The 18,803-nt window shown below is 37.3% G+C and overlaps 1 protein-coding gene across 3 annotated transcripts in view; it reads left to right on the top strand.

Annotated features, from left to right (window-relative positions):
* Pcdh15 (protocadherin related 15) overlaps nt 1-18,803 on the top strand; it is a 1,435,956-nt gene that overhangs the window by 1,254,512 nt on the left and 162,641 nt on the right. For all 3 annotated transcript variants that reach the window (XM_042266444.2, XM_076556997.1, XM_076556998.1), the window contains one exon: nt 6,574-6,690. In XM_042266444.2, coding sequence (XP_042122378.1) covers nt 6,574-6,690 — 117 coding nt within the window. The remainder of the gene's footprint in view (nt 1-6,573; nt 6,691-18,803) is intronic.

Raw genomic sequence — 18,803 nt, 5'->3', positions numbered from 1 at the left:
TAGGAAACTAGCTGTAGGAATAATGATTGCTACTCTTCCGATTTACTGGATTCGTGGAGCTGGAGAGAGTGTTCTGTGATTAAGAACGGTTTTTACTCTTCCAGAGGACGTGGGTTTAATTCCCAACCCAAATTGCAGCTCATGCCACACCTGTAGCTCCAGTTTCTGGAGATCTGGTGGTTCTTGCCTCCTCAGGCATCAGACATTCGAGTAGTGCCCAGACACGTATGCAGGCAAAACACCTTTATGTATAAAATAAAATTTTAAAATTAAAAAAAAAAGACACTGAGCTCTTCCAGGGGGCTATTTATCTTGACAAAATAAAAATAATGGCTTTGTATTGTGGCCTTCAAATATCTCCACTCTTCTCTTTTGCTGGTCAGCATCTTATTAACTTGTTCTTTCTGATGCATTGGCCAGCAAATTTCAAAAGCTGAACACCTGGGGAAACGTGATTGGGGCTGATACAGAGAGTTGTTTGGGACCTCTTCGTATCCTACCAGTTTAGAATGTGAGGGCTAAAATGTAACTTGTTTCCTCTAAAATAGAGGAAGCCAATAAAAATCTACACACAGCTTGAATTTGTCCCCTGAACTGTAGCAATTGCATGGGTCTCTTAGAACTACATCAGTAAAGCATGATGGTTTCTGGAAGGCCTAAGTAAATGTCTTAATCATGTATATAATACATCCCTTTAACCTTCACTGATTAGCTCTTACACCCCTAATTGAAAAAAATCTTGTCACAGTTTACAAACTGTAGCCCCCTTCCAAGGGGAGTGAAGGAAGCTGCGAAGATCTCATTCTTACTAAACCCTGTCACCAGTTACCATAGGTTCTGTTGTCCCAGCTACATCCTATCTGTCCTCAGCTGCTGTCCCTGCCCTGAGGAGCTACCTGCTAAGCATTGTATGGTGCTTGTCATGTTAGGTATCTTAGTACACACACACACACACACACACACACACACACACACACACACTATAGACAAATAACTTTGGGAAACACTAGATTAAATAAAAGCAAATGTAATTTCTATACAGCAGGACTTCATATAATGCCACTATAGACTGTGATAAAGAATATTTGGTCCTGTTTGTGAAGCTTATTCTGAAACTAATGTTCCCAAGAATGGTATTTGAGGAAACTGTCTTAGGTTTTAGAGAATACAACTGTTTGGATGGTTGAAAATTGAATGGGTTGTTGTATTTTTAATGTAGATATTACTTCTACCCCTTTTCTGTCTTATCCATAAAAAAATTCATAAAAAAGCTTTAAAACTATACAATGCAAAATCTGTAAGTTCTCAAGACAAATGAGTTATATTGAATACTTGGAGGATTGTTTAAAACTGGTTTCAGAAAGAGATACTTTAAATGTTATCTGAGGGTTTTCTTTGTTTTTGTTTTGTTTGTAATGAAAATTCTATTCAGGTCTACTTCCCTAAAATGTTCTGGTGAGTTTTGTGGTACCCTTTGTTGTTGCCTCCAGCTATCAGGATAATGGTTTAGGATCTGTCTGACTCACCAGATTTCAGTTGTGCCTTTAGTGAGCAATTTAAGGTCTCCAAACTTCAGGTCTTTATATTTAAATCATAATAATGAGTGTACACCTGTAATATCGTGGTTGGAGCTTTAATGTCCCTCAGAAGCTCTTCAGTGGGCAGTGCAGCAGCATTGGGGACAGAGATCTCGCTGATTGGCTCACCAGAGCTCTAACCTCATAAAGGGATTAACCTATTGATAGATCATGGAGGACAGGACTAAGGGAGGGTCTTTGATATTACAGGTGCTCTTTCTCTTTGCTTTCTGGCCACCAGAAAGTATGAAACTTTGGTCTACAATGCTCTTCAAACATGAAACTGTAACTCAAAAAAAAATCATTCATTTTTAAAATCAATTTTCTCAGATATTTTGCCTCAGCAAGAAGTTTACAAAATTGGAAATTCTCTATCTATCTATCTATCTATCTATCTATCTATCTATCATCTATCTATCTATCTGTCTGTCTGTCTCAGCTGGTCTTCAATATATGCTGGAATCTCCCTCCCCCCTCCAAAAAAACCCCAGGCTTTATGTCAGTGAAGGAATTTGCTTGTAAGTGAAGGCAGGAGGAAACAAGCAAATGGTGTGGCCCAGATTAAAGGCCTGTGTCTTCCCACCTCAAAGATCAAGATTAGAAGTGGATCTACCTACTTCAAATTAAGCCAAAAATCCCTCACAGGTCTACCCTCCATCTTTGGGTTTCAGTTAAATCCAGATGTAGTCATGTTGACATCCAAGATTAGCCACCACAGCCAACAACTAAGAAGGAACCCTCAAGTGAAGATTTTAGTTTTCTAATACTATGAAAATATTAGAGAAATTGATTTCTATTTAAGAAAGTCCCAGTGCAAAAAGGGGAAAATATGCTGTGTGTCTCAAGGCATGCCTATGTTGACTGCCCATACAGGAGTGCAGGGATGAGAGGTGTCAGAAAACATAACACAAGAATGCAGCAGGATAAAGAGAACAAAAGAGAGATCGACCCCACAGGAAACAACAGTGTGGCAGCTCAGACATGGAGTCGGGTAGCCAGGAACAGACTTAATTGGCACAGATAGTAGAACCAACCGTACTTGACTGAGAAGAGGCGGAGGAGGTCATGGTGGCCAGACAGTGGCACAGGACAGTGCCAGTGCCAAACACAGTGGTGGAAGCGTGAAGTCTGCTCCATCCGATGTTGCCCACCACTGTGTCTTCTTGGGGGGCATCAGAGCTGAAGGAGATTTAGACCATAATGGATTCATATTTCTGAAATCATCACATTTGTGTCATCTCTTTATACTTAGTTTTTGTGTTTTCTTTTTCAACTTGTGATTCATTTATAAACTGGCCAGCTAGCTAATAGCATCCTGGAATGATGTTCAAATTATTCTCCAAATCTACTCTTTGGTCTGAAAAAAAGAAAAACAAAAACGGTTTGCATGATTATTTAAGACCTTAATTTTGAAAATGAATGCGTGATACTCATGTTTTTCTTCCAGCTAGCTAACAATATCTTGAGGTCAAGTTTTATTTGCAGGATGCATGGATTTAAATTACAAGCTTTACTGGTTTAAAAAAAAAAAAAAAAACATAGTGAGAGATCCCTGATGTTATTTTAGTTGAAAACCATGGTAATATTTAGAATGCTCTATTGAAACACAAAAACTAATTTTTGTTCAGATCAACAAATATAACCACAGGAAGCAAACTATAATGGGTTTTAACGATAAAATTAACTATAGGGCAGAGGAAGAAATCTTTCCTTTTGCCAATACTGCCCTCTAGTGGGAAAGTTGAGCTCTTAAATTTACAGTGTAATAGAACACACACAAAAGCAGAGTTAGTTATGTGCAGGCTTTTTTTGATGTCCCTGAAGCATAAAAATAATGAACTATTGATTATGCATGTTGGCATTGCATTTCAATAAACTGCCTCATCTGAAACAGTGCATTGTGGGAGAATGATGGGCAATCTGCCACATATCTCAGCCACAATAGAGATTATAAGACGAAAACATGTACAGTAGGCCATCAGAAGAAATACTGCTACATTATAACTATATTGATTTATTCTTCACGCTGTCAATGGCAAGCAAAAATAATGAGAATGATAAGCAATCTTGTAATGGCCTTCTGTTATTATAGCCTTAGGTGTGTGTGTAATCGGTTTATGAGGACAGATATCTAAACACCCATGGTGAACTCATAAAAGTGAATGTGGTAAATACCTTCCCAGCAGAAAAGAATAAAAGGTCTTTTCTCTCAATACCACCCAAGAACTGAATAAATGCAACTAGAAGAATACAACCTTATATCCTATCCCAAAGAGATAATTTTTACAAAACTTTGCGTTTCCTTGAGCCAGAGGAGCATGGATAGCTACAGAAGAAAATACACAGGGGCACATTGAGTTTCTCAAGCTTTGGAAAGCCATGCGGTTAAAAGTGTGGTGTTGGATTTTCCTTTTAAAGCCTCTAGAAGCTACAGTTTAGGGGTGCAAATTGGATTCCCACCTTTAGTTATAAGATACACTCACTAAATTAACCACTACTCTTGAAAAAGCAGTGAAAAGTGTGTATGCAAATGAACAGTGTGTATACAAATACAGTGTGTATGCAAATGGCAGTGTATATGCAAATGGACAGTGTGTATGCAAATGGACAGTGTGTATGCAATGTTTCCTCCATTTTCCCTATCTGGATACCAAGATGTGTCTCTTTACACCACCCCTTATGGAGAGCCAGCACTTCTAAGTGCATTTGCTAGTTCAGATTCTACACTCCATAACTTACAAAGAAAGCCTTCTTTTTATAGAAAAGGTTGTGAGCACTACCTGTCTGAGGAAATGGTACCTTTTATTTTTCAATTTTGCTGACTGAGTACTGTTTCTATTTCATATCTTATACCTTTGGGTTATTCTTATCCAGCCTACCATACTGCACATATGAAAGGAAACTTGTCTCATTTCTCAGACATAACCACCCTGACCATTCTGCAAAAAAAGGAAGTTTATAATTGGTTAATTAGTACATTTTGGATTAGCATTGGGTAGAGAAGATGTCTCTGAACACATATGAAAGAATATCTAATGTAGTTTTACCATATTCACTTAAGAGCAAATGAGAAAAGGTGCCTTGGAGAGTAAAAGTAGCTAATTAACAAAATGTGCACAATGCCTAAATGTGTTTGACCTGAAGCACTCCCAAACAGTGCAGAAGCTGATGCTTAATCAAACATTAAGGCAATCACTGTAGTAAACATTATTTAGTCAGAAATAAATATCACACAGTTCTCCCTAAATGATAAGATGGTTAAGAAAAATCTTCTTCCTCTCAGGAGACTTGATTTATTGTTTTTGGCTCTAACAAATAAATAGATCAGTTTGGACAAAGTCAGTAACTGTCTGGAACATCATTTTTATGTATCAAAAGGAAGTTAGGAGAGGTTTGTTACAGGAATATTGTTATCTGTAGTCACAGATTATCCAATAGTATAATATCCAGTGCTTAGTTATCATGGGCATAACTTAGTAAATATCTACTTAATAACTGATAGTAGGCCTTAACTAACAGAGTGAAAAGGAAATCAGATACATATAAATTGCTTTGAAATTGTCCCTTAAGTAAATTAATGCTGTTTTCTATCTGTAAGCATATGTAATTCCAAATATCATCACTGTAGTGTGCTTCAGGGATGATTCCTCCTTACTATTTTATATTCATAAGAATGAACATCAAATCATAGGACATTTCAAAGCTTGGTCATACAGTCATATAAAGTATGCAAGATATTCAAAACAAATAATAACACATCATCTTATCCCATTTCCTGGACTGAAAAGTTTTATGTTGTTCTTGTTTTTGAGACAGGGTTTCATCTGTATAGCCCTAGCAGCTCTGGAACTTGCTCTGTAGACCAGGATAGCCTAGAACTTAGAGATTGGCCTGCCTCTGCTTCCCATGGATTAAAGGCATGCCAAGTTCAGAATGTAACATTTTAAGAAATCACATTGGGAGCTAGATGGCTGGGTAGCTTGTTTGGTAAAGTTCTTGACTTGCACGTATGAGGACTTGAGTTTGAGGCCCAGAATCTACATTTTGAAGAAGAAGGAGAAGAAGAAGAAGAAGGAGGAGGAGGAGGAGGAGGAGGAGGAGGAGGAGGAGGAGGAGGAGGAGGAGGAGGAGGAGGAGGAGGAGAAGAAGAAGAAGAAGAAGAAGAAGAAGAAGAAGAAGAAGAAGAAGAAGAAGAAGAAGAAGAAGAAGAAGAAGAAGAAGAAAGAGAGATGGGGAGAAAGAGGAGAGGGAGAGATAGGAAGGAAGGAAGGAAGGAAGGAAGGAAGGAAGGAAGGAAGGAAGGAAGGAAGGAAGGAAGGAAGGAAGGAAGGAAAAAAGAAAGAAAGAGAGAGAGAAAGAAAGAAAGAAAGAAAGAAGGAAGGAAGGAAGGAAGGAAGGAAGGAAGGAAGGAAGGAAGGAAGGAAGGAAGGAAGGAAAACCCAGGGGTTCATTGCTTATATAACTGCAGAGGCAGAGACAGACAGATCTCTGGGACTCATAGACCAGTCAGTCTGGCCTACTGGTGAGTTCCAGGCATGTGAGAGACCACATATCAAATCAAGAGGTGCAAACATCCACAGAATGCCACCTGGAGTTTTACTTTAGCCTTCAACTGTACATGGGAACACGTGCATGCTCCCTCCACACACATGCTGAACGGGCACACATGGGCACGTAAACATTCACACCATAAAAGAAATTTTCTTCATGTTTTTAAAAGTTAGAATTGGCATCATACCTTTAGGGATATTCTGGAGCAAATTCCAAGCATCACTTCAGCCTTGAAAGTGTGTGATATTCTGAGGGTGGCCATCAGCTGACATCATAGATATTGACATAGGGACCTGGCTTCTCTAGGGTGTCAGTTGGGAAATAAATAGATATGAGAGTGTGCAGCTGGCCATGGCAAATAGGTTGCATGACATAAAGAGCTGAATCGACCTAACCATTTCCCCAGTCTTGACTACAGCACTAAATTCTCTTCTCCATTTTACAGGACATGAATGATTACCCTCCAGTATTTAGCAAACGCATCTACAAGGGGATGGTGGCTCCAGATGCTGTCAAGGGGACACCAATCACCACTGTTTATGCTGAAGATGCAGACCCTCCTGTAAGTAGAGACACTGGCCTATGGTGATATTTTATTTGTACTAAAATGTTATTTGTATGTTAATAAATAAAGTTGCCGGGGGTCAGAGCTATTAGCCATAGGAAAGCTGGCTGGTGGTGGCACACGCCTTTAATCCCAGCACTTGGTAGGCAGAGCTAGGTAGGTCTCTGTGTGTTCAGGGATACAACCAGCATTGGATACACATGCCTTTAATCTCAATACCAACCATAGAAGACCTGGAGGTCTGTACAGACAGACAGTGACGAGGCAGTCATGTGGTTGGGTTTACAACCAATGAGAAGGCAGAACCAAAAGTCTTTATAAAGACTTTAACACAGGAAGTAGCTCTCTTTCGGAGAGTAGGACCACCGCAGGAGGAAGGGTAAGGTTTTAGCTCTTAGCTCTGACCTCTTGGCTCTCTTCTTTGCATTGGTTCTGTGTTTCTTATTTAATAAGACGGTTGGTTACATCTATACTGGCCAGTGCTCTGAGTTAAGTGAGAAAGTGCCCAGTCCCTAGGAAAGCAATGAGGTCTTGAGGACCCCTCTGTAGCAGGAATCTTAACAGTTCTTATTAATAAAATCAAACCTGAGGCCGGTTATTGGATTTAACACTGGGAGATCAGAGAGACAGAACAAGCCACAGCTAACCTCACCCGGCCAACTTCTCAGCTGATCTTGTTTCCTCAGACTGGAAGCCTCTGTGTCCTCATATCTGAATGGCTGTCAGCTGAACTGTGCTGCTCAAAACCTAAAAGCTTAACCAGCCAAATGCTTAACCAGCCAAATGCTTCTAGTTTCTGGTCCTTACGCCTTATATATCTTTCTGCTTTCTACCACCACTCCCTGGGATTAAAGGCTCGCTTTTGGGGATTAAAGGTGTAAATCACCATGCTTGGCTGTATCCTTAAACAGATGGATTTCTGCCTCTGAAATGCTAGGATTAAAGGTGTGTGCTACCACTGCCTAACCTCCTTGTTTAATATTGTGGCTGTTCTGTCTCTGACCCCAGATAAGTTTATTAGAGTGCACAGTATTTTGGGGAATACAATACCACCACACCCTTCCCTCCTCTCAGGAATCCTTACTTAATACCCACATGGCTACCTTGACCACTGATGAAGTGAGACAGCCAAGGATATGCTTTTTACTGAGATTTCAAAATTTTTATTATTTGTCAGTCTATGTTATATTAATGATAAACATATGCAGAACTGTTTGCATTTGGAAACATTCACCATCATGCGGAGTCTTTAAGTTCAATTTTGTACAGAAGAGGTTCCACATTCATGTTTTTTCTGTTTTATTCATGCATGACCATTTTATAAGAAAATGCTAAGTCCACATATAGCATAAGACTGCATTTTTATAAACAGAAATTTCATTTTTTTTTTTTGTTTTTTTGAGACAAGGTTTCTCTGTGTAGTTTCAGTGCCTTCCATAGATCTCACTCTGTAGACCAGGCTGTCCTTGAACTCACAGAGACCCACCTGGCTCTGCATCCCAAGTGCTGAGATTAAAGACGTGTCCCACCAAGAAATCTCAATATTTTTTTCCAAATATATTTAGAAGAGTTTTCTTTAACTATGTAGAGCATTTACCTATTTCAAAACATCCCAAATTGCCAATCAAGGCACAGGGCTTTCAACTAATACATTATTATAACAGAAGTGGGGAAATTTTTCCTTAATGTTGTTAAATTATTACATTTGATACAACTTAAAAGTAATAGCTCCAGTATAAAATGCTCTGTATAAAACCTATGGTGCTTTCCACTGCTTTTTTTTATTTTCTGAACAGAATATTAAAGATTTATATTTTTACTTTAAGTGAACTCATGCTACTAATGGATTCTGGAAAACACAAATAAATGTATTAAGCTATAATTGAAAAGTCAGGGGGGGAATTAAAGTCTTGAATCATGTAAGCAAGTTAAAAATATTTTTAGTGCTAATATCCATAGTATTTCTAAAACAATTTTTATTTAATGAAAAGTCAATGGCAATCATAAAATTTGTCAGTTCCAGCAGTGACAAGCTGTATGAAGTTTATTGTGACTGTAACATCTGAAAAAAAAAAAAAAAAAAAAGAATACATTGACTTTGGAAGCAACGGTCTTTAGTTCAGGAGCACCTTCCCAGGGATATTAAAACACTTTTGTAACTCGTAAGTTAGCCTTCCTAAAAGTCTCTGACTTAAACCTTTAAAGTTCTTTGAAAAATTGTTCCAGGTCCACATTTCTGTGGAAGAAACTTTTAATTTGCAGTCTCCGTTCTTCAATGATTGTTGAAATATCTGATAGTTGATAATGCTATTGACGATGATGATGATAATTGATGATGATGATAATTGATGATGGTGGGGTGATGATGATGATAGCTTCTCAGCAAGTAAAAAAAAATCGATTCAGATCATCCCATTGGCTGAGCATTTTGGCTTCAGTGGCTACATTTATGTGCAAATCTCTGTTTCAGTTTCTACTCTTGAAACATAGCAATGTTTCATAATAGCTATTATTTGGAGTTTGTCTTTTTAACTATTTCTACAGATTTGTTCCTTTGAATTAAGATGCCTGTAGTTGGGCTACATCCATGACAATGCAAAATAATCACCCAAATCCAAGGAATTTTTCAGAAGACAAGTGCTCTATGCATAATTTTAAAATATTATAATTTTGTTCTTATACTTTGATGTCGTTCTCATAAAATCATGTGTTTTTCAGATATGCTTGCCTGATACTTTCTTCCCTCTTAATGTTATAGACATTTACCAATAGATAATGATTTTAATTTCCTATCCTGTAGAGTTTCTCTTCCTTTGTCTTTCAGTACATAAGGCTATTACTGTCCAATATACTACTACAGGTTTATTTGGTGACCTCTGTTCTAAACCAAATTCTTTATGTAGGAAACTCACTCCCACATTTGTATTCCCACATTTTAGTTTAGTACATTGTAACCAGCTATGAAACATTTTCATAATATGATAAATAGATAATGTTTATCTATTTTATAATGTGTGCTCTTCAGTGTCGGCAAATTTGCAAGGACCTCAGAAATCTGGCTATGTACGTATGATATTTGGAAGGTTTGCTGTCTTTAAGCCTCAGTTAGGTCACGGAAGAACTGAAATTTAAGAATGATGCATATTTATTCTTAGTACGGCTTCTGACCCCTCCTGTTTTAAGTATCGTTGCTATTCAGAAATTGCTTTTATGTGTAGAGACTTACCATGTCTTTCCCAAGATATCCCATTTGATTCGAGGAAAGTGCGAACCAGCCACACATTTGAAATGCTAAAGTAGTAACAGCAAACCGTTTGAAGGATCAAATGCAGAAACTGAGTGCAGTCTCAAAGCGAGAGAGAGCACTCTTTCTGAATATAAATTAAAAATTATAAAATGCACGTTGTGTAAAATTAAAGTGCTCTGGAGGGAGGAGCAATCTTCCAGGACTCCAACACTGTTGGGATTTTCTCTTCCCCTCTACTGAGATGGCAGGATTGACATTACATTCTCACATGGAATTGAGGGACTGATGGATTGCTGGGAGAAAAAAAAACTACTAACCTTTTCTTTCTGATCACTAGGGACTTCTCACTTGAAACTTTCACAAAACAAAACTGTAAATGTAGTTCCCGGGTCATATATTTTGATTCTTTCTGAAACTACAGGTCAATCGAATGGAATTCTGTCTGTGGACAGGGCTATGAATTAATCTATTATATAATTAGTATTAAAATAGTGCCTTCTATCAACACACGGTCATGAACCAACTGGGATACATAAGTAACGCTGGCTGTTTACCCATTTCTAAGAAGTGAGGCATGGAAGCTCAAATCCTCAATGTAATATTTCCTTTCATGTGTTTTAGGATTAATGAGATTCTTGTTAATCGAGGTGTTAATGAGAACATGCTTAGTGATAGTAACTCATCAACTTCCTTATTTAAAAATAAATACATAGTCTTAGAGAATTATGAAATAAAATCCCCATAAAAAGATTGTAAATTACCAACAGCAATTGACTTAAAATCTATTCCTAAACAGTAAGTAATCTTACAATATTTCTTCAGAAGTAATAATAAGACAGTAGTCACTAGTGTGATGTACTTCACACCCTTCTATGAAGACCTGAGACTTAGTAAGTGTGGATTCAGACAAGGCACCAAGGAGTTATTCCTGGAGTGTTTGTATAGTTGTCTTTAACAGCTATTCTCACGAGCCAAGGTACCTCTGCTGATCTCTACAGAAGGGGGAAGATGGCCATTTATTTTATTTCTACAATGAGTACCTTGTGTTTTGTTAAAAATGCTGTGATGTCACCAGGAACACCAGCTGATTATGATCCTCTGAGAAAGCTTATCCTTAGTTCTGTAGCATTTTGTAGCCGACATGTTTATAAGAGGAGTAGTATCATTTTCATCTATAACTTGCTATTTGCTTGCTCCATATGCAACACTGAAAGCTGCCCATAACCAGAAATGTTGTAAAATTGTGTTTTCACATCTGCTTAATGTGCTCATCTGATCTTTTCCTTGGATATCTTTACTGATCAATTTTTCATCACTCCTCATTTCCCAGCCTGTCTTGTAACACTGCATTGATTCAACTTATTGCCAGTAGAAACCAACGTGACTCCACAGTCTAGAGCATGTGGTGTGTACATAGCTGTCAGGTTCTTTCCTTCACTGTAAAGCTGAACCAAGATGCAATCATGGTCTACTGGCACCATGAATGGCATATGAACACTGAGGTGACATGGCCCATCCCATATCCCTTTGGTTTCAGAAACTTAATTAGATGGAAAAAAAACAGCACCATGAAAAAATGGGGTGGGATTTTTCAACGATATATGGGGTGTAGTTGGATTTGAAGAAAAAAAGATGAGAATTCAAGGAAAGATTTTATGAGACAGCATACATATGATTAATATTTGGAAATAGTTTATTAATACGTTTTAAGTATCTCTCATTTATGATCTCTGGACTTACATTATGTTATGTAGCATTAAGTGATATGTTATAGGTAATATGTCATGAATGATAAGTTGCTAAAACCAATTATATGGCAACTATTACTTGTGATCAATACTACATTCAGATGAAAATATCTCTGGTCCCATTTAGAAACTGTCAAGCTATCAAGGCTAAGGGGGTATCTTTGTTATTTTTTATTGAAAATACATTGTTCACACAATATATTTAGATCATCGTTATCCTCCCTCATCTCCTCCCAAATCCTCCCTACCTCCCCACCTGGCCAACTGCATGCCTTATTTCTTTCTCTCTTTAAAAAACACACAGGCAAAGAAAACAAAATGAATAAAATAAAGAAAAAGCACAAGAGAAACACAACACACTGACACACACACACACACACACACACACACACACAAATTAAAACACAAATTTGTAAACTATAATATACAAACAAAAGATCAGTAAGGTGATAACTGCCAAAACAAAACCATGAGGCAAAAAGGCTCCAAAAATAGTGTTGAGTTCATTTTGTGTTGGTCATGTACTGCTGGGCATGGGCCTGGCCTTACGTGTGTTTTGTAAACCGAGTGAGACTCCATTGGAGAAACTATTTTATCATTTGTAAGTGGTTGTCAGTTGGAGACAGCTTCCTAGGTATGGATGTGAGCTTGTGTCCACTTTCACCTATTAGCCCTTGGGACCCCAGCTGGCTTGGACCTGTGCATGATGCCTTAGGTTTGTATGTGTATCCATGCTGTTCTGTCTGGAAGGTACAGTTCTGTTCCTATCATCCATCCCCTCTGTCTCTTACAGTCTTCCTGCTTCCTCTTCTGCAGAATTCCCTGAGCCCTGAGTGGAGAGGTCTAATGAAGACGTCCCACTTAGAATTGGGCATTCCAGGGTCTCTCATTCTCTGCACAGTGCCCACCTGTAGGTCTTTGTATTCCCTTCTACTGCCAAAGGAAGCTTCTGTGATGATGACTGAGGGAGACATTGATCTATACAAATAGCAGGTGTCATTAGGGGTCATTTCCTTGCTATGATGCTTTAGTAACAGAAGAGTAGTATTTGGTTTTCCCCTAGGTCCATAGCTTATCTAATGTCATTTTTTTTTCTAGCCAAGCAGTGTCAGGCATAGTCCTTAAATCCAATCAGATAGTGGTTAGTTATTCCCACAACTTTTATGCTACTATTGTACCAGTGTATCATACAGACAGATCACCAATGTAGATCAAAGTGTTTATAGCTTTTTAGGTGTTTAACTTTCTCCTCCAGTAGTGTGCAGAGTACCTGCCAGTACCATGAGCACTAGTTAATATGGGTGAAGGTTAACCACCAGCTTATCTTCTCCATGTTCAACAAGACTGTAAGTGTTGCCATTCACAATAGGGCCTTACCATCACTTTGTGGAGAACAAACATAGCCTCGGCAATAGACTTGGAGTTGTTTGGGGGTCTCCTGGGGATTCCTTTAGCTAACAACTCAATTAGATGTAAACCATTCCTGGAAATGGAGGTTTCACTAGGTGGAAAGAGATGTATAGCTGGGCCTTCCACCCCCCCTCCCCGTTATTCAGTAATTCCATTTAGATTTTTCTCTTATATGTATATATTTATTTCATGAATCATCTACTGTAGTCATTTCCATATGACCCCTCAAATGGCCCTTAGTGTTAGCTATCTTCCTCATATTCTCTCCCTTAGCCCTTCTGTCCTCCACCTCTCCATTCACTCCTTCCATTCCATTCTCCCTCTGCCAATCCACAACTGCATATTCTATTTCCCCTTCCTTGGGAGACCATTCTCTCCCCACAATCCCTTACTCTATACCTAACCTCTGTGGTTATGTGGATTGTAGCATGTCTATCATTTGATTAGAAGCTAACATTCACATATTTGTAGTTTGGGATGCGGGTTACCTCACTCAATGTGATTTTTTTCTAGCTCCACCCATTTACCTGCAAATTTCATGATTTTACTTTTTTTGGCAGCTAAATAAAATTCTGTTGTGTAAATGTACCACATTTTCTTTATCCATTCATCTGTTGATGGACATCTAGACTGTTTCAATTTCTAGTTATTATGAATAGAACAGCAATTAATATGGATGAGCAAATGTCTCATGTAGAACATGTGATCCTTTCAGTATATGCCCAAGAATGATATATCTGGATCTTTATCTACATCTCTTCCCAGATTATGGAAGAAGTACCACACTGATTTCCATTGTGGTTGTACCAGTTTTCACTCACAACAGCAATGGATGAGTCTTTCCTTTTACCTGCACCCTCTCCAGCAGGAATTGTCATTTGTTTTGTTGTTGTTGTTGTTTGTTTGTTTGTTCATTTTGTTTGTTTATCTTTGCCATTATGACTAGTATAAGACAAAATCCCAAGTGGTTTTTATTTGCATCTCTCTGATGGCTAAAGATGCTAAACATTTCTTAAAGTGTTTTCTAGACATTTGTGTTTCATCTTCTGTGAATTATCTGTTTAGATCTGTACCCCATTTTTAATTAGGTTATTTGTTTTCTTGATGTTCAGTTTTCTTAGTTCTTTACACATTTAAGTGTTAAGCCTCTATCTGATGTGTCATTGGTAAAGGTATTTTCCCATAATGTAACCTGACGCTTAGTTTGCCTCTTATAACTGCCTTCATTGTGTCCAATAAATTTGGGTGTGTGTTGTTTTCATTGTCATTCAGTTCTAAAATATTTTTAACTTATTTCTTAACTTCTGTCTTGATTCAATTTTCATTTAGTAGTGAGTTGTTCACTTTCCATGATCTTGTAAGCTTTCTGTTGTTTCTGTTGTTTTTGATATCCAGCGTTAATCGTTGGTGTGCAGAGAGGACACAGGATGTTATTTCAATCTTGTAGTTGTTGAAACTTGTTTTTTGTCTGAGCATGTGGCCAATTAAAAGTATCATTTCATGATGTAATTCATATCAAACCCTTTTCTTCTTGTAGAAACAAACCTTGTGGACCAAGGTCACAACAACAAAGGACATTTCCCAGGGCAGTGGGTAAAACATAATACTTTGTCTTTGGGGTTCACTCATAGGTTTCCATTAGATATTGAATAGGATGCTTTATTCTGAACATCTTTTCAGAAGAAAAAGTAGCAGGCATACTGAAAGAGATACTTTGGCTCTTTGTAAGCAGGATTCTTGGTTTTAATCATCTAGAAAGGCAATGATAACTCGACTCTGCTGTCGTCCATACTGTAGCTTCCAAAACTGCACCAGAGAATAAATAGATATATGTATTCTGATTTTTTTGCTGCTGCTGTGGGCAGGAAGTGGTTTTTTTTTAAAAAATACAGGCATTCATATGGCTGCAAATAGAAGAAATTGGCAGGAAAAATATATTGACATGTTGCAGAGTCCAGAACACTCATGAATTTATGTAACGTGGTTTCAATGATGTCTGATTAAATAATACAAGTTATATGAAAGATAGCTTAAAATCTGCCTTAGAAGTTCTTTTGTAGACCTCAAATATGGAAGATGGTTGATGAGACCCAGTTTATTATTTAGAAAATAAAAGTTAATAATAATAAATTAAATAAAGAATAGTTAAAAAAATCAAAGGTACCTATTATGACAAATTATTCTGTGATATGTAAGTTTTTTTAACAAACTGGCTACCATATCCTTCATTCAATTTAGAGAAGCAAAAGGGCAATGCAAATAGAGACAAAAGAAATATGTGAAGGCCACTCAGGCAGAAGAATGACAGCTATTGGAAATGAGGTTGAAAATTACAGGGTTCAAAAGGCACGCTCAAATGTCAGTCCAGAGTTCCAGCTGCGGTGGGGAAGGTAGTTGTAGAAAAATTAATAAAAATGTACATAGAACGGTTGCTTTGATCTGAAGCCATGATGACTCAGCTGCCTTTCAAGACCAGGGACGGCTGAATTGGGCAGAAACTCTAGAAGAAAGCTAAGACAATAAACACAGACTTGGGAATCCCCTGAGCAGAATTTAAAGCTAGGAGTGAATTCATTCTCCAAGACAGACACCCTAGGGCAGAAGAACAGAAACGTCTACAGAAAAGAGGAATTTGCCTGTGTTTCAGAGCAGATTAGATATGCAATGGTGAGGAAGAAATGAAGGTGAAGGATTTTACTGACAGAACGTAATCTACATAAGGACCACAGCTCTGAGGATTGACAGCTTACTGGGTAACAAACCACCTTGGGTACCCACAGTGCCTCTGCCACTTTCCTTATGTATCATTTGAGTGTTCAACTCTCATTTCTGGGTCGGTTTTTCTTTTGTCATTATCTACTTGTATTGCATATTTTTTGTCCATTTATTTATAGGGTTTTTTTTTTCAGAAATGAGTTTTGAGTTTCAGATATAGATCTTAAATGAATTTTGTTCATTTATCTCTAAATATCCCACAGTCCCTATTTTCTTTTTTTGCTAAACTTCTTACAGAAGGACTCTAAAGGAATTAGTCATGGCATCTTAACTGAATATGTAGGTGTTCTGAGGTGATCCTATCCTTAACTCCAGCTCATGCTATGTGTGAGTGAGCCCCATCCTATCCTTTTGCACACTGATTCTTCTATCTCTAAGCAGTATATCTTGTCACACCTGTGCTTAGCTGAGGATAGACTAGACTTAGTTCATGTTTTTTTGTTGGTATATATAAAACATAATTTGACATGCTATTAGAGCCCTCTAATGTTTTCTCTTTAACACTGTATGTGTATGATCCCTGCTATTTTATGTCATTTGAAATTATATAAAGCCAAGGTAATTTTATTACTATTTTGTATTTTGTTTTTACCTGTCTACTGGAAATAATCTACTCACTAGTAATGTAATTAGATATTGATTCCCATGTTAATATTATCTGGTACTTATGGCTCCTTATACACAAGCGTAAATGTTCATTAACTCAAAAAAGTTTCCAAGGGCTTCAAGAAAATGGGTTTTGCATGAACCTGTACCAACCCTCCACAGCCCCTTCGTCATACATCCCCTTAACCACTCTGTAGGAAATTGCTATCGCTTAGCCTAGCAAATGTGTCTAAGTCAGGCAAGTTATAGAACAGTTGCTCATACATTGTCCTTCAGTTCTTACATACAGAAAAGAGAACAAAAACACACAGCTGAAGGTTGGACCTTGTGAACATCAGCTTCCCATTTTTCTCCCCCTCTGTCCTTGTCAACCCCTGTTCTCTTCTCTGTTTCTTTGACTATGTTAGATTCTTAGTGCAAGTAAAATTAGGTAATATTTCCCCTTGCGTACATTCCTCATACAGGAAGAATTAAGTAGCATTTTTCTTTATGAATTTAACTGTTTGGAGCTACTTCATGCCCTTAAGGTGGATTCCCATTATTGTAAATAGCAGGATTTTCTTTCCTGTTAAGATTGTATATACATGACAAACTTTAATATATATATATATATATATATATATATATATATATATATACACTTTGTCATTGTACATATAGAACATACCTTTACAGGATGATCCAGCAGTGCACACATAGGCTGTTTCTATGATTTTAATACAATAAACAGTGTTCCAGTGAACATAAGCTGAAAATGTCCCTGAGAGGCCTCTTTCTAACCTCATGAAAGCAGCAGTAGTAGAAATTCTGGATTTTTTAAAATTTATTTTTAGTTTTTATTGATACATGTGTGAGCATGTAACACACATGTGTGAGTGCCCATAAGGGCCAGATGAAGGTGTTGTAATCCTTAGAGCTGGAGCTATAGGCAATTGTGAGCCACCAGACTTGGGTGCTAAGACTGAAATTTAGGTCCTGAGAAGAGCAGCAAGTGCCCTCACCCACTAAGCCTTCTCTCCAGTCCCTGAAGTTCCTGTCTTGTGATTAAAAAGTAGGAAGATTTTAGGCAAGTGGGGACAGGGTTTCAAATGAGCCACTCTGGTCCAGGTTCAGCCTCTGGGTTGGGTTATCCGTTTTGTAAGGGAAGTGGGGAATTTGCTATCTCTTAACCTAGCAGATGTGTCTAAATCAGGCAAGTTACAGAGCAGTGTTATTGGGCATTTTGAGGGGTTATGTTTTCCTCTAACAAGAACATTTCCCAAGAACTTAAGTGGTAAACAATCTCAAAGAAATGTTTCTTAGGACTTTAATGGCTATGGTTATACTACAACTGCATACATACTAATTATATGACCTGTGACATAAGAGCCCTCCTATCAGTGTACTGTGTCACATACAGACAAGAACAATACAAACGAAAAGCAGATCTTTGGGATAAATGGAGTTTGACCCATAGTTCCTCTTTTATCATTTTTTAGGATATGATAGTATTTCACTAGAATTAAAAAAAATAATTGACACAATTATCAGGAATGGTGAAAAGATACTGACTACCTTTTAGTAAATCCTTGTGCTAATTCATACTTGGTAGACTCTGTGTGAATTGCAGTTACCAGGTAAACCAAAGCTTTTCCAAAGACACTGGAAGAAAGAGCTTTTGAAACCATGTCATGGAGAAATCAAATCTTCATGTATCTGAAAACAAATTACTTAGTATTTGTGTTGAATGATTATGGGTGTAGTATTTCCTTATATAACATGACCACATTATTATAAAGGAAGTTATGTGAGTCTGAGTAATTCCTTGTTAATTTAATTGTATTTTAAAAAAGACTAACTGAGATGTCCTGCAATAGTAAGAATCTGATTATTTTGGTCCATTACAGACTCATTGAAATTCCACATGTTTGTATGTTTGCAGCATCTTTCACACAGATCTGCAGTTACTGTCTGTACTAATTACTTATATTTTCACCATAATTAAGTCAAAACATATTACCTTTAACCCATAAGAAAGGAAGTAAAGTAAAAATTGTATTGATAATAAAAAATAATTGAAATTGCTTATAATTTCTCAATATAAATTTATATTTAATTTGTTATTGATGATTTCTACCTTATGGGATGGAATAGTTTTTAAGAAAACCTACTGTATGTGACATCATGATAAGATTCTTCAATCTGGACCCATAGGGTATAGGTATATCATATTACACTATCAGAATACCTATAATAAATAAAATTCTTGTGGTAATATGTAGGCTTGTAGATGTCAATTTTAGCAGACAAAAGCATTGCAGAGTTAATACCATCTCTTTCACATT

Source organism: Peromyscus maniculatus, chromosome 21 (assembly GCF_049852395.1).
Source record: "Peromyscus maniculatus bairdii isolate BWxNUB_F1_BW_parent chromosome 21, HU_Pman_BW_mat_3.1, whole genome shotgun sequence".
In the NCBI taxonomy this organism is placed as follows: Eukaryota; Metazoa; Chordata; class Mammalia; order Rodentia; family Cricetidae; genus Peromyscus; species Peromyscus maniculatus.
The sequence above is the reverse complement of the archived record's forward strand: the minus strand, read 5'-3'. Positions and strand labels throughout refer to the sequence as shown.